Source organism: Zootoca vivipara, chromosome 2 (assembly GCF_965207765.1).
Source record: "Zootoca vivipara chromosome 2, rZooViv2.hap1.1, whole genome shotgun sequence".
Classification (NCBI taxonomy): Eukaryota; Metazoa; Chordata; class Lepidosauria; order Squamata; family Lacertidae; genus Zootoca; species Zootoca vivipara.
Window position 1 is genome coordinate 55094827 of NC_142584.1, and position 26901 is coordinate 55121727.

The 26901-nt window shown below is 41.4% G+C and overlaps 1 protein-coding gene across 17 annotated transcripts; it reads right to left on the reverse strand.

Annotated features, from left to right (window-relative positions):
• Window positions 1-812: 812 nt before the first annotated feature.
• Window positions 813-25184, reverse strand: CDKL3 (cyclin dependent kinase like 3). 17 transcript variants are annotated; one of them, XR_015948157.1, is made up of 13 exons: window positions 25099-25184; window positions 23132-23304; window positions 22159-22353; window positions 20910-21088; window positions 19600-19712; window positions 17647-17786; window positions 12608-12696; window positions 8606-8747; window positions 7086-7411; window positions 6714-6807; window positions 3219-3378; window positions 1466-1642; window positions 813-1008 (listed from the first exon to the last, which is right to left on the reverse strand). XR_015948157.1 is itself a non-coding variant. In XM_088661909.1 (13 exons), exons 1-13 carry the CDS (start codon window positions 25163-25165, stop codon window positions 970-972), a joined length of 1815 nt encoding a protein of 604 aa, XP_088518035.1. In that variant the 5' UTR covers window positions 25166-25184; the 3' UTR covers window positions 813-969. The 17 variants fall into 17 exon arrangements, 10 of the variants coding, with proteins under 10 accessions (XP_088518035.1, XP_034961330.1, XP_088518034.1 ...); XR_015948155.1 differs by having other exon boundaries at window positions 23132-23313; XR_015948156.1 differs by having other exon boundaries at window positions 23132-23313; window positions 25059-25157.
• Window positions 25185-26901: the final 1717 nt, after the last annotated feature.

Here is a 26901-nt window from a genome sequence, read left to right on the forward strand (position 1 = left end):
AGAGGGGGTGTTGGTATTAAAGGGTTAAGTTACACTAGTCGCTCTAAACACTGAGCAGCTGAACCTAATTAAGCATCCGGGAATGTAAGACAGCCTGTATAAATAGTCAGTTCCTTGATGTGTTCTTTCTCTTAGGAGCGTTTTTTCTCTCAGTAGTGTTATCTCTTAGTTTTGGTTGCTGTGTGTAGGAGTGATGCCTCAAGTTTGTGCACTGAGGCACAGTTTTGTTTAAGTTTTTACTTGGCCAGAGATGAAGAATGTCTGCCTTATCTCCTGGCTACGTTTTTGTAAATAAAGCCTTTTGAGTTTGCAACCTGCTCCAGAGTTCCTGAATTAACTCTTGCTGACTCACCTTACTCTTTGCCGTTGTGCTAAAAATGCTCTGCTGAAAGGGAAGATTTACGTCCGGAAGCGTGACTGGACCGGTAACTTTGTTTACTTAAACACAAGCTAATTAAAGCTTATGGACATTTCTCTAATGGCACCTCCTCCTGCTGCTGCACCGCCGGAGCATGACTTCTGCTCGCATCCTGGGGCAAAGGTCGCAACAAGGGGCATCTACTTCCGGGTTAGCGGAGCGCGTAACCCGTAGCATTCGTAAGGGGGACGGGACATAACACGAGGTACCACTGTACAAGGGATAAAAAGGTAACCACCCCAATTGTCTCATGACCAAGGGGCAGAGGCCTCGTGGGCACCAGTGGAAGACCTCAAAGGTCCCATTGCATCTATAGGCACCACACTGGTGACCCCCCCCACTTGCCTTAAACTTACTATACAGTATATTGTAAAAATGAATGTTTTTGTGACCATCACATTTCAAAATACTTTATTAGAGGATCTACACATGGTATGCAGAGTTATTCATGAAACTTTTTTAATGAAAAGCTTTTTTGAAAAGCAAGTGTCTTACTCCTCCAGACATTGTACATCTTCCCAAGATGCATGCTGTTTCACGGGCAAACTTGGCTAGTTTTCATTTTGTGTATTTCCTGCATTTCCTGTGTTCTAAATATTAAATTAAAAAATATGGTTAGTTGACAGAAGCCAATTAGTGAAAACTCACTTTTTCGTCAAATTAAAAATATCTCCCTCCAAATAAAAAAGCAAAGCATTTTTTAAAAATATAATCAATATTTCTAAAAGAGTTCAGCAGCTTTTAAACAAACGTCCAGGAAATGTTCCCACTGAATGCAATTATGCATTATATTTACTTGTAAATGACTGACGAAAGGATGCAAATATTACATGTATTCTCTAATTTTCAACAACTCAGTAATTAGATATTTTAGCCAAGTCCAAGAATATTTGTACCTTGTCCAAACATTGACAAACTCTTTTACCACAATTCAACAGAGAGTTAGCTATCTTTAAATCCATTATTTTAAACTGGCATAGGCACACTTAACTCACTGTTCAGTTACAGAATCCATGTTTTTATGCTGGCTAAGAAATTAGAATTTACCTCAAGTTTTTCACGATTCTGATCCACATTTAGTAAAGATGGTATTTTAGATACTTCAGATTTCTTTGACTCCCTCTTCAGCACTCTTACCTGTTTAACTTTTACAAACAAATACCTAATTATTTCTAGATTTGGATGCTTTTCTAGTTTGAATTATCCAAAATGTACAATCCAAAGCTAAGGAAACAAAGAAAACCATGATTTAATTGAAGATTTTTTTTTTAAATGAAAGACAACTAGTTATTTTTTGCTTTAGAGCTTATTATATCATGGAAGCCTTCATTTTTTTAATTCAGATTCTTGTGAACACAATTCTGTGACCTCCCACATGGGGAAAAGCAACCGAAGGGGGCATTTTTCTGCTGAACATTGGCTAATAGGAAAATATTTGAGCACTAATCCCCCTGCCACTGATCATTCATTCAGTGGTGCTTTTAGTTCTTGACTTTGGGACACCCTCTGGGGCCCTGTAGTCCAAGAGCCCCACAAATGACCACCAGAGACAGGCATAAGCACCCCAGCTTTTTACAAAAACACAGTTTCACAGTGGCAGGCAGGCACTCATGCTGCTCCCAGGCTCTAGAACTCCCTCCCTAAAGAAGTTAGACGGGCTCCCTCCTTGTCCTTCTGCTAGCAACAGGCTTTGGGGAACTGACTGCTTTTAATGAGGGTGTTGGTGCTGTGCTGTTTTTGTTGTGATTGTATGTTTTGAGCCCCAGACAGCTAAACCGGCTGCAGTTTCATTTTCCCAGCCTTTCTCTGGATCCCACATTGGGAAAAAAACTCTTAATGGTGACACCTGGTAGGTTTGTAGGGCAATGGAGTACCCACCCCTCAGTTTAAGAAGTGGTGTTGGAAAGAGGTTACTTTTGCTTCATTTTTATAAATTTCTGTAGCTGCAAGCACAATTCTTGGAGGCCAGATTCAGCCATGCCCACCCACCACTTCAACTGCACACTTGCCACCACCACTCAACCTTTTGAATCACTTCAAATACAGAACCATAATACAGCAGCCATAATTCAAGGAACTCTGAAATTAGTTCTGTGGGCCCAAGGAAACCTTAGCCTTAGTTTTATGAAATGGAAGTCATTCCCCCTCTCACCTCAAGCTACATAGCAAAATTTTGAAATTGTGTGTGTCTGTGTGTGTTGTGTTGTGTTCAAAAGCAGTTTGTGATATGTGGGGTAGGGGTTCTGTTATTCAAAGAAAAATCTATACAGAAGATCCATGACAGTATTTTTCAACTTTTAAAATATTTACTTAAAAGCAGCTCCAAGTAAGGGTCTCTTTTTATGAAACAGCAGTACTAGGGAGGGGATGTTTTAATTCACTGCCCTTTCTAATACCAATAAATAAATAAAATCAGTACTTTTTGCTGCAGAAGAAGTACAAGCAGCATTTAAACAATGTTTGAAAGAGTCAACCTGCCTGAAACAACATTGAGGGCTAAATAAGCAAACAAATATATAGCATGAAGATTACTTCCATACAGATATGCATGCATGCATACATACATTCTAGCCCTGAGCTGATTTCTGTTTTTTAGTTTTATTTGCAAGCAGCTTTTGATTTGAAAAGGAAGGAATCTGTGCCAACTGACTCATCAAAAGAAAGCCTTAAAAAAACCGAGCAGACTATTTTGCATCATATTCCACAAATCTTAATAGATATTTAAGTTTCATTTCAGATTAAGTCATCAGAGCCTTACAATTTATCTGAAAAAAAAATCTATAGAAGATAGCAAGCATACTTTCCATTCCTTTCAGTTCTTTCTGTTGCCCCGTGGTTAGCTCTGGGAAGTGAATGTCCTTCTTCTCACATCTTGAAATATTGCGTTTCTTTCTGTTTATTGTGACCATTTGATCAATCTGAGCAGCTCTTTCATACAGAGAGACCTTCTCTATTTGGTTCTAAAAATGGAATCAGTATGTATCCAAGATAACATCTGTGCTACAGTTTCAACTTCACTATGCCTTTATGTAGTTAATTCTGACCTTGACACAAAGTACTAATAATCTTTAAAGTCTCTCTTTCGAGGAAGCTTATATCACCAGGCATGAATAAATCACTATTATGGGCTAGAAGAACTATTAGAAATTTCATCTTTCAGACAAAATCAATAGGTCTTTTTCCTTAGCAGCTGGTAGCATCCAGCAACAAACATATTTGTCTACAGTGGTACCTCGGTTTACAACCACAATTGGTTCCGGAAGTCTGTACTTAACCTGAAGCGTACTTAACCTGAAGCGAACGTTCCCATTGAAAGTAATGGAAAGTGGATTAATCCGTTCCAGACGGTCCACGGAGTACTTAAACTGAAGCGTACTTAACCTGATGTGAACTTTCCCATTGAAAGTAATGGAAAGTGGATTAATCCATTCCAGACGGGTCCGTGGAGTACTCAACCTGAAGCATACTTAACCCGAAGTATGAGTGTAATTGGTTCTGGAAGTCTGTACTTAAACTGAAGCGTACTTAACCTGAAGCGAACTTTCCCATTGAAAGTAATGGAAAGTGAATTAATCCGTTCCAGGTGGGTCCGCGGTGTTTGTAAACCGAGGCGGTTGTAAACGAGGTATGACTGTATTTCCATGGACAGTTAAATCACCTGTTCAGTTTACAACATCTACCAGAGGAGGAATGACAGCTCTCTTATCTGCTAAAGACTCCTTTGAGCAACAGTAGTAGAGTTATCTGGACTGTATTCTACACCACCTTGTAAACACTGAGACATTATACAACAGACCCAGTACCCAGAATACTGGGACATTTGCTATGGCCCATGAAGCCCAGCAGAGATCTCTGGGGCTAATGCCTTGCATGCCCACCCCTCCAGCATCCATTGCCACTTCCGACCAGGCAGATCAGTGACTGTAGTCACTAGCCTCATCCTTGCACACTTCCAAGCCAGCTTACCGGTCGGTGCTGTAATGAACTAGGAGCTGAGCATCTTTTTGCTCCCTGTTCAATTAGTGCCATAGCTGCTTGTGATCAGGAACTGACATCTGCCTTTGAGAACTTGGAAATTTCAGCTGATGCAGAATTCAGTTACTTACAATTAGACTTACAATTGGGACAAGGAGGTTCAAGTACAGTGGTGCCTCGCTAGACGAATTTAATTCATTCCACGGGTCTTTTCTTATAACGAAAAATTCGTCTAGCGAATCCCATAGGAATGCATTGATTTTTTTGGATTTTTTTTGCCCATAGGAACGCATTAATTGAATTTCAATGCATTCCTATGGCAAACCGCGATTCGCTAGACGAATTTTTCACAAAACGAATTTGTCTAGTGAGGCAACCTCCGCTCGAAAAATCCTTTCGTTAAGCAGAAATTTCGTTAAGCAGGGCATTTGTTAAGCAAGGCACCACTGTATATAATACCCATGCTTGTCTGTCTGCACTGACTTCTAGGTTGCTTGCCCAATTCAAAGTGCTCATTTTAGCTTGTAAAGGTTTATACAGCCCCAGACCAGATTGCATTATAGAGCACCTTTTTCTTTTTAAACCTGCATGGAGTCTCAGGTTGTCCTTGGACATCCTCCTCCAAGTATTCCTTCTAAGGGTTACATGAGAAAACACTTTTTTCTACAGGGAGGTCTAACACATTTTCAGTGCCAGGTTAAGGCTTTTTTTTTGTACACTCAAGCGTTTGAATGTTGATATTTGTCTTCTGCTTCCTCAATAGATGGTTTTTCACTGCTTTCTGTTTTATAATGCTCACTTGTGATAAATTTATGGTGAACTTGTGGGGTAGGAGATGTTTAGCGTGAACAGTTAGCGTTGTATGTTTTTAAGGTGTATTTTTTGCTATGTAAGTCACCTTGAGACCTTCAGGTGTAAGTGGCCATATAAATAAAATAATAATACAGCAAAAGCAGAAGAGAAAAGCAGCACTAAAAAAAGCAAAACAAAAGGAGAGTGAAGGAACAGTTGTGCAAAGCTAGTGCTTAGAACAGGCATCCCCAAACTGCGGCCCTCCAGATGTTTTGACCTACAACTCCCATGATCCGTAGCTAACAGGACCAGTGGTTGGGGAAGATGGGAATTGTAGACCAAAACATCTGGAGGGCCAGAGTTTGGGGATGCCTGGCTTAGAAGAAGGTTCCAAAAACACATGAGCATGAGTGAATTGTTTTAACTGGACAAGGAGATCCTTTGCCCTGAGGGTGATCTTTGGTCAAATGCAGACACGCTTCTCAGAAAATCTTGCTACTTGTGTGCCTCAGCCTAAAGCTTCCTTCTTCCTTCACTTTTCACCTATGCATAGCTCTTGGGATTGGGGGGGGGGGAGTAAAGGGAGAAAAGTCAATTCACTTGAAGGTTAAGTGGTCCAGAAGCTAGGAAGGTATGAATGTCAGCCTGCACATATAGTGGTTTAGTTGTTGCTATTTTTTGCCTATTCAACAAGTGCCCAATGCTTTTCTAGTAATACCAGCAAGTGTGCAGAGGTGGAAGACTGATTCTGAGTGCAAAAGGGACTCATGGGTGAAATGGAAACTCATTTCTCATACCAAAGCTGGGCCAAGTAGAAAAGCATATAACAGGGGTCCCCAAACTACGGCCCCCGGGCCGGATGCGGCCCAATCGGCCTTCCAATCCGGCCCGCGACGACTCCCGCCGCCCGCTGCCGCCGCCCGCTCTCACGGCGCGCGGCGCAGCGACGATCTAAAAAATCGGCAAAAAATCGCCGAAAATCCTTTGTGCGCATGCGTATGGGCCTCTCCCGACCCGGAAGAGGTCATTTCTGGTGCACTTCCGGGTCGGGGGAGGCCCATACGCATGCGCACAAGCGATTTTTGGCGATTTTTTTCCCGCCCGTGTGCCTGTGCGCATGCGCACGGGCGCGCACTCCCCCGCCCTCCGGCCCGCTGCGCGCGCACTCCCCTGCCCTCCGGCCCACTGCGCGGTCGGCGCGGCGGGCACCAGCCCGCCGCGCAGAAAGTCTGGGGACCCCTGGCATATAAGTAGAGACTTCAGAGAGGTAAGTGTTAATGCAGGGGTCCTGTTTAGCAACTTCATGTCTGAACCCTTGTTGATTAAAAGAAAAAAGAAAAGAAACACTCCCTGCTTTATATACAACCTGGCAGACTCAAGTGGATTTAAAGAAAGAGTCTGCTGTTCTTGCATCAAATTTGGCCCTTGGGCATGTCAATCATTCTCTAGATTGCACCCATTGGCTTAAAAAGATACTTCAAAGACATAACCAGATTAACCAAATTGATCTTTAAAACTGTACACTTACTTGAGATATAGTCCCTTCTTCTTGACGGTTATTTGGACCTATTTGTGACACTTGTGGCCAAGGACTTCGTCTTTTCTTTGCTTTTTCAGGTAATCTGATAAACAAGAAGATAAATGAAGTAACAAATTCATTCTCAACTAAGAACTCATGTCATTAGATTTTTATTTTTTATTAAGCATGTTCCATATTTAATATCTCCCCACCCACCCCATATACTGTGTGGCAGGGATAGCTCCTCAATAAGAAATCACACATACCGGTAGCTTATCTAAATTCAGCAGTTAAACTGTTTCTTTTTTAAAACTTTGAGCAAAATTTGATCTTTTACAAGCATTCCAATTCCCCACCTGCATTCACTTTTGCATTACATACCTTGAATTAGGGCACAGGAAGTGTGAATTGAAATTTGAAGTAAGATTTCCGCAGTTTGGGTTGATGCGTGGCATTGTCATTGTGGGCGTCTGTGGAGAATCCTCCTTTGTCCCACCAGCATCAGTGCCAGCTGCCAGACCAGTGCCATCATTGCCTGTCAGTTTGTTTTCATGAGGAAGGTTTAGAGCATTCTGAGACAGAGCAGCCCACTGCAAAACTGCATCTTCTTGTTCATTCCTTTTCAGCTCTGAGATTTCAGATTTCACCCCTTTCATTTTGATCCCTTTGACCTTCATCTCCTTTGGTTTTTTGTCCTTTTCAATTTCCTAAAACAGGTAATACACACAAACATTAAACCATTCCTTCTATTAACCTACATTCTGATCGGACAGAAAAAGTTGGGAGCTGAGATCCATGGAGTTGAAAGAAAAACAGTAGTGTCCAATTCATTTCAGAGTCTGAATCACTTTGAATTTCTTCTTTGATACATTCAACAGGAAAAAGATGTATGATCCCTACATAATTTCCCAATCCACCAACTATGGATTAATAGCTTTGGTAGGCAAATGGTCAGGCAATCAAAAGTGAACAGCAGTTTCACTTTCTGGGTCAAATCCTGGAAGTGACATGTGGATCATGGACACAGAGAAAAATCCTGAGTGAGCCAACAGTAAAATGCTTATGAAATACTAGAACACAGTCTAAAAATGATCTTGAATTTGATTATTAGTAATTAGTATTAAAAGTAATGCTGCACTATTGTGGAATTTTCTCCATTCCCCACAGTTTCAACAAAATAGAACAGTCATTAATTCTGTGGCCTACTTAAAATTGCAAACCATTCTTCCTTAATTTCTCTCACTGTTCATAGCCCTGAAAATACAAATATTATAAAACAGACCAATAAGTGCTTCTCAGACTTTGCTACCATAACAAGACTCATGTCTTCTTTTTCCCCCTTTGGGACACTATCTTAATTCAAAACATCTCGATCATGAAGGCAACAATCATCACATGACCAATATATAACTCATTCAGCATATGGCCGCTCTGCTAAAAGTCAGGTGTGGCTGACAAACAATGCAACAGAGGCAGATTCAGGGGAGTGTAACCAGTTTGCCCACACTTGGTGCTGAGCTGAGAGGGTGTTGCAAGGGGCACCACAAAAATAATGAACAACAGAAGGCATGAGGGCACCAAATGTTGGTGTTGCACAGGGCACTACTTTGAGAAGCTCAAAGTCCACCACTGCCATGCAACTGGCATGGGCTGAAACTGTTGTGAATAAGCTCTGATGAATCAGTATCACATTGACCTTCCATTTGATAATATGATTGAATTCCCAGAGTAAGCTAAAATTTTCAAGTCAAATCAAATTCTGCTGTGTACATTAGGCAGGTTTATTCTGTTTACACTAGTTTATTTTGTTTACACATGTAAACAAAATACATGTAAAATAATAATAAACATGCTACATGTAAAATAATAATAAACATGCTAAAAAAAGTAATCATTCTTACTTTCACAATAACTGGGCCACTCTGAGACACGTTAATGTGAACTGTTCTTTTTTCATCCATCTCTTTATTATTGTCTCTGAATTTTGAAAGAAAATTCAACTTTGCTTCTTGTAGTAATTTGGATTTCAATTCTGGTAAGAATCTGATAATGGAAAGTGCATTTACATCAACAAGCATATACAAACAATTTCTAGAGGAGTAGCCATGCTAGTCTCCTGTAGCAAGAACAGCAACAAAGAGTCTTATGGCATCTTCACAACAACACATTTATTATGGCATAAGGTTTTTTGGACTACAGTCTACTTCATCAGGTGCCTGAAGTTGTACCCCAGGTAGCAGGTATATGTCTGATTCAAATGGGGAGGGAGTGTAAACAGGTGAGAAGGAAATGAAATACTTAAAAGTACAGATTATATGGTAAGGCGCTGTGGTTAAATCACTGAGCCTAGGGCTTGCTGATCAGAAGGTCGGCGGTTCGAATCCCTGTGACGGGGTGAGCTCCCGTTGCTCAGTCCCTGCTCCTGCCAACCTAGCAGTTCGAAAGCATGTCAAAATGCAAGTAGATAAATAGGAACCGCTACAGCGGGAAGGTAAACGGCGTTTCCGTGTGCTGCTCTGGTTCACCAGAAGCGGCTTTGTCATGCTGGCCACATGACCTGGAAGCTATACGCCGGCTCCCTCGGCCAATAATGCGAGATGAGCGCGCAACCCCAGAGTCGGTCACGACTGGACTTAATGGTCAGGGGTCCCTTTACCTTTACCTTTATATTCTGAGTAGCCATTCACAAAAAAGTAGTTGCTAACACAGGCATCCAGGCATTGGGAAGCCAATTAACACGTGATAAAAATCCGTTATGCTGATTCAGTCTACAACTGATACCACTGAATTGCTTGACGTATCATGATTCAGTTGTTTCATGTTGCAGCCTTCCTTTGAAGTTCCTTTGTTCAATGATGGCTACCTTAAGAACCATCTGAAATATCCCTCCACTGGCTTTTCTATACAGTATTCCCATTTTAGTTATCTGGTTTGCCTATTTACTATCTTCCAAAGAAACCAACCTGTTTATCCTACACAGAATGCCAACCATGCTCGCTATGGTCCACAAAAGCTTATGCCGGTTTGTAATCCATTTGCTAGCCTTTAGGGTCCCAAAAGACTCCATTGCTTTTGCTGCAACGGATTAACACAACTGCCCTTCTGGAATATATTTAGCAGAACTAGAAAACATGCCAACCACAACACATCTGTTCTACATCTTAGTTGTGGCCCTAAAGGCAAATACTTTAAAGACCACTTGCTTATAAGTGCATTGTGTTCCATGTCAAATGTTTATTTCTCATTGCAAACCATATTCCAACTTTCAAGTTCTATTTCAGCCTTCATAAATTATGCACCGGTCTATTTATTGTATTCTAAAGATCAAGCATTCTTTCTTGACATGAAACTTTAACAAAGCCCCTTTGAGGTTTGAGAAAACAGAACAAATTCCTAGAAAGATTTGCAACAAATTTGTTCATTTTTGCCTAGCGCTTGACAAGACGATTAAGTCAACAAAAACAGTATCATAGTGACTGATTGTCCATTTAGCTGAAAATCATAACACAGAATGATCTAAAAATACATTTACTAAAGTCCTATTGATATGAAAGGAATTTATTTCAAAATACGTGTCCTTAGAATTGCAACCTTAAGGTCCAATCCATGAGTCAGATGTATGAATTGGAAACAGCCTTCTACACATAGATTGTCCTTCTGGCTCCACCCCACCCCACCCCACCCTGAAAACAAAACAAATTGCCACCTGGAGCCAAGAATATACAACCACTCAGGATGTATGTGTTCTGCACAACATCCCTACCTCTGAACAGATTCTCACCATGTCAGGCTTTTAAGTGTCAGCCACTTGTTGAGGTGGGTGACAGTAAATCTGTGCATCCTGTTGCCCTTCTCAAAAGGTGATTTACACTACCCCACTTGTGACCAGGGGCGTAGCCAGGATGAAAATCAGGGGGAGAAGGGCGGGGGCAAGGGGCGGGGGAGGGGCCACACCGGGGCAAGGAAAGCTCCCTTCTCCCTTGCCAGCTTTCCCTCCTCCCCCTCCGCGATCGGCAGGGGCGAGGGGGCGCCAGGATCAGCCCGAAATTGGGCTGCTCCGACTCCCTCCGCCCCCTCCGTGATCGGCAGGGGCGAGAGGGAGCCAGGATCAGCCTGAAATCGGGCTGCTCCGACTCCCTCCTCCCCCTCAGCGATCGGCAGGGGCGAGGGGGAGCCAGGATCAGCCCGAAATCGGGCTGCTCCGACTCCCTTCTTCCCCTCCACGATCGGCAAGGGCGAGGGGGCGCCAGGATCAGCCCGAAATCGGGCTGCTCCGACTCCCCCTCCGCAATCGGCAGGGGCGAGGGGGAGCCAGGATCAGCCCGAAATCGGGCTGCTCCGACTCCCTCCTCCCCCTCCGCGATCGGCAGGGGCGAGGGGGAGCCAGGATCAGCCCGAAATCGGACTGCTCCGACACCCTTCCCCCCCTCCGCGATCGGCAGGGGCGAGGGGGAGCCAGGATCAGCCCGAAATCGGGCTGCTCCGATCCCCTCCTTCCCCTCTGCAATCGCTGGGGCAGGTGGAGGGAAAGCCCCAGAGCCACGCAAAGCGGTTGCCTGGCTTTCCCTCTGCCCGCCCCACAGCCAGCCAGGGAGAAGGGAGACGGCACCGGGCGGGCAGCGGGGCAGGCTGACCAGCGGCCCTGCTTCTAGGTAGGGCAATTGCCCCCTCCTGCCCCCCCTGCCTACGCCCATGCTTGTGACCATTTATCTTTTAATGATGGAGATTCTAATGAGCTTTGATTGTTCAGAGACACAGCTGCAGTATATAGTGGGGGCTTTTTTTGTAGCAGTAGTTAATTTTCAGAAACTTAAGTTTAATTTACACAGCATCCGATGTGCAAAAACACAGCCCCCCCCCCCAAGCTGCTGCTGTGCCTAAATATTGCTCCTGGCACCCAGCTGACTGAAGAGCTTAGGAAGCAAGTTTCTCCCATGTATGCTGATGTGTATGAGAGTTGGCTTTCTTCTCCTACTTTGTTACATCACAATCCTACCCATGTCTAGGCAGAAATCCCAATGAATTCAACGGATTCCCAGGTAAATGGGATTAAGATTGCAGCCGTGGTTCCTAAATGGAAGTAGGAGTCACTCTTTGAATGAAGGGCCTCCAATTCTGAGGCTGTGATTTTCAGGTGAGTTTGAGCCCTGATACCTCTCTCAATTAAGCATAGCCTGGAAAAAGGATGGTAGGGACAGACCAGAGCAAGACTTCTCCTTGGTGCGTTCACACATCAATCTCATCCTCCTTCCAAGCTGGCTCCTAGAAGATTGGATCAGATCAGCTCCTATGTTTTGCAAAATTATTTGCACTCCTGGACATTGTCACAGTGTTGTTAAGAGTTTTTTTATGTATACAGTGGTACCTCATGTTATGTACTTAATCCTTTCCGAAGGTCCGCTCGCAACATGAGGCAAGCTTTCTCTAATGGCGCCTCCCGCTGCTGCCGTGCCATCAGAGTGCGACTTCTGCAACTAGGGGCATCTACTTCCGGGTTAGCAGAGTGCGTAATCCGCAGCATTTGTAAGGGGGGTGGTACGTAACATGAGGTACCACTGTATTCACAAATTTTCCTGGTTAATGCAGGAACCATCAGTCACATCTCAAGCATTGGCCAACATGGTGTTAAGACATCTGAACAGTTACAATCACACAGTAGTTACATTTGAAACAGTAGTATTTTGCATTTTAAACCTAGTAAGAAAATCGGTGTTCCCAAAAATTAAGAATTTGAGCATAGGGAATATACAGTATCTCACCAACAGAAGCATTACTATAGGTGGAGATGTTTTGATTCTTCCCTCACTCCTAACAAATTATTAGCATGTATTTGTCATGAAGAATGTCAATCATCTTGAAAGGCTATCAAAGAAAAATCCAAAGCCTGAGGTCATGTCACTTACTTTTCAACAAACCCATCTCTGGTAAAATAGTCATGCTGTAACAAATCAGCAGATGATATCCTATCTGCAGGATCCATTTGTAAGCAAGCCTAAAAAATAATAGAACAATTATTTTAGAAGGCAGCATTTCTAAAAGCTTATATAATATTATCCAGGGGAGAAATGTATATATTAAAATATGTACTATATAACATTTATTATTTGTTTGTTTATTATTTATTTATTAATAAGTGAAATAAACAAAAAATGAAAGCATATTGATATTGTTATTTAACAATTTTAAGGAGTATTAGCATATTTTCTGCATGCAGTCATTTTGCCATTTTATTACTGTAACAAATAAATCTATCTTAAATACTGTGAAAATTGAGCTGAAATTCCAGTTGAGAAATTTTGTTTCATGGCACTTAAAATAAAAGATAAATATATTTTTTCTGATCTTTGAAATCTCCCCTCTTCCAATAATGTGGTACTTCAGGTACCCAGACCCCTTTTATAGCAAAAGAACTATATAACTGCTGATCATTTACTATATTACATGAGATCCAACCATTCTGCCTACAGGAAACATAACTTGAATTTTCCCAACACAACATGTTATTTTTGGGGAAATGCAATGTTTTCCCCAGCTAGCAGAACCACTGAGTTTTGGAATGCTGTCTGAACTTTATTTGGAAGGGCTGTGAGCATTTATTGGATAGTGCCCGTGAAGGCAATATAACAGAATAATAACCATGTAAAGAATGTGGCTTACATGAAAGTTAAAACAAAAGGCCAAAGAATTAGTTATTATGACAACTGCAGCAAAAGGAAGCATGTTGGCCTTTATATCAAATTAATAGTTGATGCAATGCAGGAAGATTTCATCAGGATCGCAGAGTATACGGAAGCGAGATACTTCCCTAGGACCCAATGCACAATATGTTCTTTCTAGAAAAATGCAATAGTACTTTCACTGGGATTTTGAGTGCTATTTTTGTGTATAAATTTGTTGTGTGATTTATTTTATGATGTATCATGCTATGGTATCCATATGTATGAAAGGTGAGCTACCAAAACGTCTCCCTCACAATGCTATTGTGCAGGGGAACGGGAGCTCCGATTGGTGCCAATTAGAGCTTTTTCAGGACTAATAGCTGTATGGAATAGTTAATTTTTATCGCTATCATAGCTAGGGATGGAAGGATTAAACCTCCCATCCTTACGTGCTGACGTCCCAATGAAAAAATCCCCAATACCATTAAAAAAAACCTGACAAACTTCCCTAGTGATTTATTTCTCATAATATGTCAAGAAAAAGTGTGGAGAGTTCTCTTAAGGCTTCTCCCTCTTTTCCTTGAGTCTTCTACTGTATATGAGTCACTGTACACCTGACATCACCCAGCACTGACAAATGGATGGGAGTGACACAGCCATTCCAAATTCCAGAGCAAAACTGCTCTCCCATTTATGAAGGATGGAGTGGCTATCATGCCATTGCCTTTGTATAGGCAAAACTGTACCACCACGATTAAAATGAAATAGAGCAGGCATCCCCAAACTTCGGCCCTCCAGATGTTTTGGACTACAATTCCCATCTTCCCCGACCACTGGTCCTGTTAGCTAAGGATCATGGGAGTTGTAGGCCAAAACATCTGGAGGGCCGCAGTTTGGGGATGCCTGAAATAGAGGTATGCTTTGAACTGAATAAGACTCATGCTTTAAAAAAAAAAAAAACTAGCAGAAGCTTCTCATCTTCTTCCAAGACAGAATAATACTTCATGCACACAAAAGCTACTTTGAGCTTTTTAAAAGAAGAGAGAATACAATTAAGGGAAAATGGAAAATCAATCTGGTTCCAAGACCCTAGAAATTAAAACGAAAAAAAAGTGCCAGCTCTCTGTTTACAAAGGCGTTGCTCTGAATGAATTAATATCTAAAAGTATGCAGCTCTCAGAGCAGCTAATTCATATTTATACCTGCTGGGTATTTATTCTTTGCTAAGCTGTTTGCTTGCAAGTGGTGAGGGCAGATCCCCAATGAAAAGTAATGATTAGGAGGGTTCCCTCTCCCGGTGGACAAATTACCTGCAAGGAAGGGGGTCTATGGTCAGTGCTCAACAGGGGGGTAGCCTGGTGGGAAAGGGATCTGCAGTTTTGAGTTGGGGGAGAAGGATGAGCACTCTGTAGTTAGCTAGACTGGAAGGAAGCAGCCTGGGAGACAGCAAGTTTGCATAATGTTGTTTTGGGGATGTGAGGCAAGAACACCAGGCTTCCTGCCTATCATTGAGAGTGACATACCTCTTCCATGTGCTCAGCTTGCACCTTTGTAAATACAACAGCTATTACAAGGACAGTGCAAGTTTCCAGGGCAATCTTCCAAAGAAAATTAAACTGTCCTTGGAACTTCTGATTCCTCAAAGAAGTGAGGAACATGCAAGCCTATTTTTCTGGAGCAATGCTGCCCATCAGCCAGCTGCTCCATATTTATCAAGGAGCAAAGGTTGCCTAACATTATATAATTGGCCCACATAGCACACTGTTCAGGCAGGGGGTAGCTGTTTTGGGATGATGTTATGGTAAATCAAAGTTTTATTCTTTAATCTTTATTGTGCTTTTGAGCAGAAATATAACTTAATGGACTCAGTCCAATACTTTTGTAAGTTTAACACAAAGGCATCCAATGAACAAAATAACTATCACTTTCTTAGCACAAAATACTTTGTTTGTATCGCCAGCATTGTTTAATATGCAACAGAACTGTGTAACAAACAAACTGAAGATGCCATAGCATCTCCATGTTTGGCCAGGGCCATTATTGGTTCATGAATACTATCATTCTGTGACTTACAGAACCTTGACTTCATTAACCTTTCACAGAATAAATAAGAGCCTTCATTTCCTAGAAACCAATCCTATCAGTACTAAAGAAGTTACTGCTGGTAAGGGCACTTTATTATGGCAGGTCTTGTTATGTTTGTGAATCGAATACTTTAGACTTTTGTTCATGCATGAATAATAGCAGTGCAATGCACATTATTGCAAGTGTGCCTGGCATTGCTGTTATCATGAATGATTTGTTACATTTGTAATGGCACCTTCTTCAACATTTACATAATTCTCTATTAAAAATGACTTCAAGCTAAGATCTGACAAACAAACACTGCCTAGAAGCATGTTTGCAGAAACACATCAGAGAAAAAGAATAGGAAAATGCATTTTGCAATTAAAATATTACAAGGAACCCTAATGGAACATCTTTCAAGATGACACCAGAAAATACAGGATGACTGATTTATTTACACTGATGTTGTTTTCATTTTGATTGAATTGGGCTTGACTATTATAGTATGCTTCAAAATTTCAACTAGATCTTCCAGTACAATTTACCACAGCTGAGCCATTGCAAACCCTATTTTGGAGCCAGGATCATAGCTGCCAAGTTATCCCTTTTTTAAAGGGATTTTCCCTTATGCTGAATAGGCTTCCTCGCGAGAAAAGGGAAAACTTGGCAGCTATGGCCAGGATACCGTATGGCCCAGTAACCATGCAACAAAAGCCAGAGTTGCTATGATTGCTCTGAGCAATGTTTCAGGTGACAAGGACCAGGCTCGGATAGGACAACTGATGCAACATTTCAGGCCAGTCACAGCAGCCTTGGCAGTTGTTTCATAGCCACTGCCAGACAAAATAACCCTGGGGTCTAGAAGGCTCATCAAGTACAGTGCAGTACTGTACTGTTGTGTATCAACCCAATTGATGTTTGTTCTAATTCAGCAATAAACAGTGGGTTTTCCCGGGGTCAGTGGTGGTGGTGGCGGCGGCGGGGAAACCATGCTCTCATACCCGTGCCTACAAATCACAGACTGTGCCTAGAAATTGTGCCACTAACAGAAGTGTAGGCAAGCCCTTAGTTACTGAAGTTACATTTGTAAGCATACTCATAGCTCCAATTGATTCCATTGTAGCGTTGCCTACATTAGCAATGTAGATACATGTAATAAGCCATTTAAAATTCAACAGAATCCTTCAGAGGATTAATCTGCTGAATGAAGTTCTTAGGTCTCCTATTTCAACCATAAAAACTCTCATAAAGATTCCATCTCCCTGAATTTAGATTCTAATGGACAGATTCTACTTGAAAATAATGTATTTAGGATAACACCCAGAGAATAACATGCGTCATGGAATTAGTTGTTGTCATAAGGAAAAGCAGCTTATACTTTAGGAAATTTAACATTCTCTTTGATAAAGACCTTATCAAAAAGTTGCCTTAAAATTTTGTTCTTAAACTTCTGCCAAATAATTTAAAATGGATTTGAAGGTGTGTTTTTTTAAAAAAAAAACTGCACCAGTTACCATATTTTCAAGTGTATGACTAGGGTTTTTTTACCCAAGAATTAGGTTTAAAATTGGGACTTGTCTTAAATATGAGTAGTGCTGAGGGGTGCTTTCTTAATTTGTAGTCCCCAAAAATAGGGGGCATCTTATACATGGGGCCATCTTATACATGGTATTCATTTCCTAATATAAGAGAATGAATGGTAGGTTCAGTCATTAAAAAGCAGAGCATCACACACACTGCCCATACCAAATGAACTCAAAGGCACAAAATAGTTGTTCAGTGTGGTAAAACAATCGTTTAAAATGAAACAGATTTTTGTCTGTGAAATACAGTAAATAAGTGTGGCTTTCTTAACCTTCTGGCAATGGAGCTTTTAGGACAAACTTTTCTTTAACAGCAGCAGGAGAGAAATTAGAAAAATTAAACCTCATGGTCCTACTAAGAGATTCTGAAATGTATAAAAGCGATAATTAAGGAGGCCTGGACAGAGATTTCAAGTAATCCACACAGCCTACTTATCCTCTGTAGTGGGGGAATCAGTGAGAAAGTAGGGGTGTGGGGCTGGGGAGTCGGTATACCATAGTGCATGTCTGTGGGTCAATCCTAAATACACAAAGTAACAGAAACACCGATATGCCAATTAAAGAACACAAACTATACCAGGCTACAAATAATGATCATCAGTAAGCTTGATACTCAGACCTCTTCTGACATACATGAACCATATCTGCAAGCAGTGCACTGAGCTTGGGATACTTTTTCCTGGCACTTTTAGGGTGCTGAACTTCAGGAAGGACCATCCCTGAAAAAACTGGACTCCTTATAAAAATATTCTGAAGGTGAGGTGTCAAGTTACCTGAAAGAAAGAAAGAAAGAAAGAAACCCAATAAGCATTAATGTGTCTGATGAAAGGTACATTTTGTTGACAAAAATCAATTTAAATTCAGGTGCACTCCTGGCACTTTGAAAAACAGAGCATGCTTCTTACGACTGAAATTGACAAAACGTTCACACACATTTAATTATGCTAACAGTGCGATCCTATACAGAAGTAAGGTCCACAGAGTTCAGTAGGACTTACTTCAAGGTAAATGTATCTAGGATTGTAACCTAAAATAATATTGAAGATCTTAATGTAATTGTACTTAAGACTCATTCAACACAACACTTGTGTAGAAAAGCCCGGCCCTCTTGTCCCTCCACTTTGCTCAAGTGAGGCAAGCACATACTCCAACCAGTTCCTACAAACCCAGAATAGGTTAGCAACTATGCATGCAGACCTAATCTTGTCAAATTATTTCATGTTTATTAGGAAAATGGAAAGCAAAGGAGAACACAAAGGGAAAAAGCAGATTTAGCTCAAATCTACATACAAACTTCAATCCTTCTGCATTCCCAAACATCAAAAACAAGATATTTGCTCCAAAAGGGAAAAAGTAGTTGGAATACTAAGGGCACACTTCTGTAATGCCAGCTGAAAGTATAAGATTTAGTAGGCGCTCTGCTGTATCAATGGAACACAGGATACACCAGCTACATGGAACACCTCAAGGCTGTTCTGTCACAACAATGAACTGGTGGGGTGGCTAAAATGGAGCGCAGTCATGTGTAGGACAAGGCAGCAGGAGGGAGAACCACACTTATAATGTATCATATGCCTCTGATCTATGGAGACTCCTGCGTCAACAGTATAACTTTACACCAGCCTCTAGACCTCACATAATAATTTCACTCGAAATTATTCCAATAGAAAGGGGACAATATGTTAAAAGCCACTCCCTGTATCCATGGCCATCCCACCTACACTGCCACTAGAGAACTCAGGATATGTTATAACTCAACACTTAAACATAACACTAGTATATAAACTATATTATTATTTATTTAAGATGTAATGTATGTAGCACTTAACTGCATGGGTCTCTAAGCAATGTACAAGTAAGATCCACTGAAATAAGTAATTCAGACAAACATGTTTAAAAGTGCATGGTCTAAGTGTTCCAATTTAATAAAACTTTAATAAAATATTGTTTTTGTTTCTTACTATGTTATATATTTTAGTGTTTTTATATTCTAAACTACCCTGTGATCCTTGGATTATGGAGGTATAGACAAGTAAAGTAAAGTAAAGTAAAGTAAAGTAAAGTAAAGTAAATCTACTTATGAAGAAATGGAGGGATAATCTGCTCAAGAGGACCAAACTAGAAAAGACTGCTGAAAATCTCCTGCATCTCCTCAGCTATTTTCTTTTCTCAAAATGCAAAAGCAATTTGGCTGGTGAAGAGGAGGGCAAAATTTATCACAGCTACACCACTGGGAGTGAGAGGGGAGTTAACATTTTCTCCTACGCCAGTTTCCTGATCCAAAAGTTCCCTCCCTCACCCAAAGCTGCTCTTTGCATCAAATGAGAACACAGAACTCTACTGAACTGTAGAGAAGGTTATGTTGAGCATATTCCTTCTAGAATGCTGCCTTTAGCTTTTGGTGACAAATGATTTCTTTTTTAAGGTGAATAATATATTTCCTCCACTTCCCTTAATTAACAAATGGTGATTTAAAGCCCAAATCTTGTGTAGAGATGTACAATGGCTGATTATTGTGGTTAGAGTAGCATTGAACAATATTTTACTACAATGATTTCTGCAGAGATCATCTGCAGCAGTACCTACCTACTTTGGTCACAATTTTATGAAGTAGGTCTAGGTCAGAGCTGCTGGGTAGATAGGGGTTGCCAGTGGCCATCTCGATGATCATACAACCTAAAGCCCAGATGTCCACAGGTCTAAGATCAGGAAATGAACAAAGTGCTCAACAATACAGAGACTGGAGCTATAATAAAGTCAGCTAAATCTTTTAAATAAGAAATTTAAAGAAAAAATTGAAACGTTTATAAGATTATAAGAGTACCAAAAAATGAAACTACAAACATGGACAATTAGCAAAAGCCAAGGGCATAACAGTCAAATTTTATTGTCCATGGAAGTCTGCTGACTTCCAGTAAGTGCTTTGAGGCCTGCAGCATGGCAGCACCCCAACCCTTAATGCACTGTGTTGGCATGCATCACAGTGATTTCAATGGGATAAATCTTATATAAGGCTGATATCAGAATCTCTTCCAGACTTCACTCAATTTACCTATCCACCACAGGGGACTTTCACAGTTGGTCAATGTGTGATATTGTAAGACATCTGCCAATGCCTACACCACAAAAATAGACTATTGCTGACACCCAGAGCCCCCCGACTCTGTTCTTTCTCATTCTCCTTCCTGCTACAGCTACCTGCCTCTCCAGGCTTAATAGCAGTGACAAGAGGAAGGAGAAGGAGAAGCAGCCTCTATTCAACCTGCCCTCTCCTTCTGGATAGTGGTAGACTGGCTATTTGGAGGGTGGGGCAAGTAAATGGTCTGTGGTGACAGTGGCAAAGAGGGCATTTTGCCCTTGTGCTCTCCAAAATCTGGGACTGACACTGCAGTTGGCACTGGGGAAATTGTTAGCCTAATTGTATCATGCCTATTATGTGCAACTATGTTCCACTGAAATCAATGAGACTTGTAAACATAAAATAAGACTAGGGTGAAATCCCAATGTAACACAACTACTTCAACTTCAAAATATAGCAAATAGCAGAAACCTTTACTAGTAGACATGTTTTATTTAAAGGTAAATGTTTTTTAATGTCACTGAAGCCAATGGTGTATGTACAGTTGTGTAGGCTTATGAACAATGTTATGTGAATTATTAAGATTGGATATTTTATCAATCTCACCCTTCATCAAAAGAGGAGTTGCTGTTTAAATGTGTGTAAGGGTGCCATCTCATGTCCCTCTGCTATGCCCCATAGCATCCAAGTTTATATAAATTTGTTTTTTCAGTGCTTTCATGTGAATATCCTTTAACAGTTACCTTCTTGAATATCTAAATATAAGATAAAGTGCTATCCAATGCAGGCTCATTAACAGGATTTTAAAAATACATACTTCCCATATGTAGTATCTTTTAATACCAACTCTGGAGCTCTGTACCACCGTGTGGCCACATAATCAGTATAAATGTCACCAGGGGCTGCTAATGTCCGAGCAAATCCAAAATCACAAAGTTTAGTAATTCCAGTCTGTGAAACTAAAATATTCTCAGGTTTGATATCACGATGAATGACCTGGCAAAATAAGAATAAAGCTTAAGAACGAAATCAATTGAACAAAAAAAGTTTAAGAATCAGTTGAGGAACAAAGAAGTTTATTTTGAAGGAGGAAAATTAATTGATTACCCAAAGTTATGAAATAAACAGACAAGTTTTGCCCATCAAACTTGAGATATGGAGAGAAGCTATAAGAAGAAATGGAACTCAGAGAATAGTAAGAAAATAATTATTCTGGTGTTATAAAAAATCTGGATTTGAGGAAAAGTGTGTCTAGAACAAAACAAAACTAAAGACTATGGTCATATCTACATTTAAAATCAAGCTTTTCTCATGTCCCTTTGCCCCCAAATTCTTGGAACAGACATTTGGTGAGGGTACTGAGAATTCTCTATGAGAAATCCCTGCCTCCCTCACAAAACTGTAATTCCAAAGATTTATTGGTGAGAAAAATGAAATTGTTTTGACAGCTCAAGCCTATACATATATACTCAGAAGTAGGTCCCACTGAATTAAACTGGGCCTACTTAAAAGGCAAGTATAGAGCTATACCCAACACTTCTATCAGATAGGTATGTGCTATACTATTATCACAGGATTTTTCTGATGCAGTGTTAGTTTCTGAAGTTTGCAATGCAGTTGGATAAGGGCATTTGCACTGAACAGAACTCATAAGTGTGCTACCCTGTGACAGCACATGCTGTAAATCAGTGCCATAGCAGTTGCCAAAGTATGGACATTATTTGATTTCTAATTTTGCAGCCTCCTATACCTTAATGATCTTTCTTCTTTAAAAATCGTGCAATAGTTTTGTATTTTCACAATTGCATTAGTTTTTAGAAAAGCCTTGTTTCACCATGTATTCTCAGTAATGAAGAATATCAAACTTTATCTATTGTATCTACGGTATTTTGCAATTATACAGAGCATAATGGGAGTAAGGCAGTAAGAAGAATATGAACGGATTGGTCCATAAACAAAACATATAATGTAGCATTTCATTCATGACCATATACATCAGGCAAATAAGAGGATTTTTTTTCTCCTGCACTTCAACCTTTGATTTTTCTCCATGTTAGGGTACTTACATTGTTGCTGTGAAGATAGTCAATTGCTCGAAGAATCTGGTAGAGATACCTTTTAAGTCTTCTATTATCTAGTCCATGAGAGTAATGCTGTAGCTCATCTAAAATTGTATGGTCAATAAATTCAAAGACTAAGTTGATTTTCTTTTTCTGTTTAATGACGTCAATCAGATTGACCAAATTTTCATGACGAAATTGCTGTTGACAAAAGAGGAAACAAACTTCTGTTCTTCTTCCCTTTGTAAGAGTTTTGCAATTCATCTACTTTCTCGCAATTAATTTAAGAGTACACAATTTGAAGTGATTTAACAAACATATTCCCAGTACTTGTATTGGGAAAATAGAATATTTATAAACTTGGTTTTATCATTTATGGAGAGATTAAGAAAAATAGCTTTAACTATAGCTATAAAATAATTCTATAAATAATTAACATATAGTTTACTTTATTTAAGGTCTATTAAACATTCTACCACTGTGTTTTTATTCCTTTATGTGAGGCATAATTATTTTAACTGGTAGTAACACAAAATAATTTCACAATGTGTCTTACTATTAACAAAAAAAAAAGGAATAGCACTAATGTTTGCCTACACAAGACTCTATATATTTTCAACATTAACATCTAAGGTTTCTAATCTGAATATCAGAAAATCTGTTATCACTTATGAAAAAGCAACTTTTCAGCCCTCATGGTTGTGAAGAAAATCTTGGAAGAAACTCATATTGGAACACTTCGCACTAAAATACCACTGAATTCACCGGAGCATATCTGTGTACTTAGAAATCAACTGACATCCTGATTCTAATTTTAAAGCATAGCAACAAAATAAATCTGACACAAACACTATTCCTTCTCTTTTTCTGATATGTGTTCAGTAGGCAATAATTAGAAGATATATGTAACAATTATGCATATTTGATCTCTGGGGATATCAAGGCATTGATTTTCAAAACAGCAACAAAAGAAGCAAACCTTCAGGAACTTTATCTCTCTCATTGCAATTTTGTTGACAGACTTTTCAGGCTTCTCATAAAATATCTTAATGGCAACTATATGTCCTGTTTCCTTGTGTTTACATTTCATTACTGTTCCATAACTTCCCTCTCCCACTTTTCCGAGGATCTCATACATCTCCATACTCAAGTCTGAAATCTCTTCAAAGAAGGGGAAAAAAATGTTATTTTGAAGTACTTAAACTTTTTTGTTGCTTCTTAAATGAATTGCACAAATAAATTTAAAAGGAGCTATTCCTACAGAGAGACTTTTTCAACCAGTTTCACACCTAATAAGCGCTGTAGCTGTTAAAGACAGTAACACAAAATACCATAAATTTCTCCCCACTGAAAGGAGGAAGAGCTGTAAGTATCAAGACCAGCTGTCATTTCTTTTTGTGCAATCTACCACTGCTGTGGCAAAATCTGTTTTACTTCAACAGGGCTTGCACATGACTTGGGGCTTGGTGTACTGAAACCTCTAGTTAGGTAACTAGGAGTGGCCTGTACCTGAGTGAGCAAGGGACATCCGACACCCCACTTTGAATTATCTCCAGATTATTGTAACTACGGTAGGGCAAAGTGTGTATAAGTTGAATAATCATACATTCTTCCCCACCTACTCATGCACCTGTTTCTTTTAGATTGTGCTAGGGACCTGCCTCACCTGTTATTTGTAAGGTGTCATGCCATGGATGGTCTTAAATAAACAAATCAATCCCCAAGACTTTTCTTACACTGTAGCTATTGCTGGTGTTCCCACTCCACAACCTGGGGAAACCCAGCCAGATGGGCAGGGTATAAATAATAAATTATTATTATTACCTTGTAAACAGTTTTGATCATAGCAGTACAATATAACTAAAGAGGCAATGTGGAATAGTTCCAGCTTTCATTGGGGGGGGGGAGTAACACTCTTCATTCATTGATTGGAGACACCCCACGACCCACTGCTGCAACAATTCACTTGTAAAAAGCTTGACTGCGAAGTACAGTACATGGGAAGTGCAGTTGCACAAAATAGCTGCCTGCAAGTGAGGAGGGAGGGGTGATCTCACCTCTTCCACCCCCACCTTGAGTGTTGGCATCTGCACCCTCTGTCTGTGGTTTATTGCGGTCCACTTATCACTGCCTCACACTGCCTAATGACAGTTCAGCTGCCTCTCTTTCCTACCCCTCCCTACACAGATCCAGCCCTTGAGAATCACCCTGCCTTGTTGGTTTTTTTGACAGGAAACCTTGCCAGCCTCTCAAGAAACACTTCAACCCACATTTGGGGCACTGGTACAGAACCATTTGGGTTCAACCCCTGCCAGGTCGCACGAGCCCTTCTGTGGGTTTGGATGCTTTCTCGGGTTTAAATATTTGCTTTGGAGTCACTGGCCGATATGCATTTGTTAGAATCATAGTATTGAAGAGTTGGAAGGGACCCTGAGGGTCATCTAGTCTAACCCCCTGCAATGCAGGAATGTCAGCTAAAGCATCCATGACAGATGGCTTTCCAGCCTCTGCATAAAAACCTCCAAGGATGAGGAGTCTGTTCGATTTTTCTTTTCTTTTCTTTTTTTAAGGTAGGACACCCCGGGAGGCTTTTTGGCCAAAGGGCAGTACAGACAACAGATGTTTTAAAAAGAAAACATTTTGCTTTTTGCTTTTTTTAACTTCCGTCGGCCCTTGCAGGATGGTGGGGGGGCGAGTCCCAGCTTCCTGAAGCTTGCTCATCTTCCCACCTTGTTTGGCGGTGCCACCCCGCTCCACCGGCCCTTCGACTTTCCCTGCTGCTCCCCAGTCCCCGCCCCGAGCAAGCTTTTCCCTCCCTCCTGCGGCTTCCCTTCTTTCCCCCGCCTCTCCCGTGTCCCGCCCCCTACCGGAGCCACCCTGGTTCCGGGAAGCGCCAGTGCACCCACCCACGGAGCAGCTCCTATTAAAGGTGCTCTTGCCTCTGACCTGCTCTCGGGAGCTCCCCATGTTGACTCCTCCTAGGCCCAGCCAAGCAAACCGGCCCTGTTACCATAGCAACCGCCGGCTATATCAACAGCCGGCCGGCCTACGTCACCCGGGAGCGAGAGGGGGGTGCTTCTCTCTGACCTCATCGCGTTCGACACGTTCGAAAGGCGGGGCGAGGGCTGAGCCCTTGGCCGATGGGTGACGTCAGCCTGTCCCGCAACATGCCTGAGGATGGGGCTGGAATCGCTCCTCTTACCTAACGGGGGTTTCTGAAAAACGACCATTTCGCAAGGTTGCCGGGCCGCCGTTAGGGTTTTCCTTGCAAGCACCATGAAATGTCGACTGCCCCAAATCCATCTGCCCAAGATTGTAACGCGTTCCGATGACGCGGGGCAGCGCAATCCGAAAGGCTGCCTGTTATGTTTCACTGCCATTCGGAACGGCGTTTAAGCACCACTGAATGTAGTGGGCCTTTTTCTCAGAGTCAGCATGGGAACAGATTGCACTGTGTTGGTTTCGGATGATGGAAGGGTTCAGAAGTGCCGTTTGATAATTCGCTTTATGTGGGTAAACAGGTATGCCAGCAAGGGAGCAGATCCCACAGAAAACACCCTGTACCCTAGGTTTCAGGCACAAACTCAGGTGCCCACTGTTATCCTCCAAACTGCCAACCACACAAGCAAGCCTAAAGGTAAATTGTAAAGAGACCCCTGACCATTAGGTCCACTCGCAGACAACTCTGGGGTTGCGGTGCTCATCTTGCTTTATAATAATAATATAATAATAAATTTTTATTTATACCCCGCCCTCCCCAGTCAAAACCGGGCTCAGGGCGGCTCACACCAATAAAATTACAATAAAACATAAAAAGCAATTGATTAAAATACAGTATTAAAATTTAAAATGCAGCCTGATTTTAAGTAGTCCATAAATCCAAGCCGTGAGGGAGGAAAACACAGGGGTCAGACTAAGTCCAACCCAAAGGCCAGGCGGAACAGCTCTGTCTTGCAGGCCCTGCGGAAAGATGACAAATCCCGCAGGGCCATAGCCTGCCAAGTTTTCCCTTTTCTCGCGAGGAAGCCTATTCAGCATAAGGGAAAATCCCTTTAAAAAAGGGATAACTTGGCAGCTATGCGCAGGGCCCTGGTCTCCTGTGAAAGAGCATTCCACCAAGTTGGGGCCAATACTGAAAAGGTCCTGGCCCTAGTAGAGGCCAATCTAGCCACCTTATGGCTCGGGATCTCCATAATATTGTTGTTTGTGGACCTTAAGGTCCTCCGCGGGGCATACCAGGAGAGGCGGTCCCATAGGTATGAGGGTCCCAACCTTTACTGGCCAAGGGAGCCGGTGTACAGCTTCCAGGTCATGTGGCCAGTATGACTAAGCCGCTTCTGGCGAACCAGAGCAGCACACAGAAACCGTTTACCTTCCCACCGGAGCAGTACCTATTTACTTGCACTTTTTGACGTGCTTTTGAACTGCTAGTTTGGCAGGAGCTGGGACCGAGCAACGGGAGCTCCCCCCATCACAGGGATTCTAACCGCCGACCTTCTGATCAGCAAGCCCTAGGCTCTGTGGCCTAACTGGCTTCAAATGATGGGGGTGTCACCTCCTCCAAGCCTGATAGTTAGGAACCATCTATCAGGAGACCGTTTTCTAATATTTCCATCTAACACACTGCTTGCAAAGGAACAGCCAGACAGCACCAGTCATAGTATTTTATTTCCCACGGCTGGATATTTTTACCTCATCCAAAACATTCCAACTTTCATAGGTGCGCTCATTAATGATAACAGACAGCAT

Excerpts from the sequence above, each read along its gene's own strand:
- CDKL3 (XM_035105439.3), bottom strand. The coding sequence starts at position 25,165 with ATGGTAACAGGGCCGGTTTGCTTGGCTGGGCCTAGGAGGAGTCAACAT. Across the intron at positions 19,713-20,909 it reads AAAGATACTACATATGGGAA|ACCTGTGGACATCTGGGCTT; the intron begins GTATGTATTTTT and ends TCCTGATCTTAG. Across the intron at positions 7,412-8,605 it reads GTGGCCCAGTTATTGTGAAA|GAAATTGAAAAGGACAAAAA; the intron begins GTAAGAATGATT and ends TACCTGTTTTAG.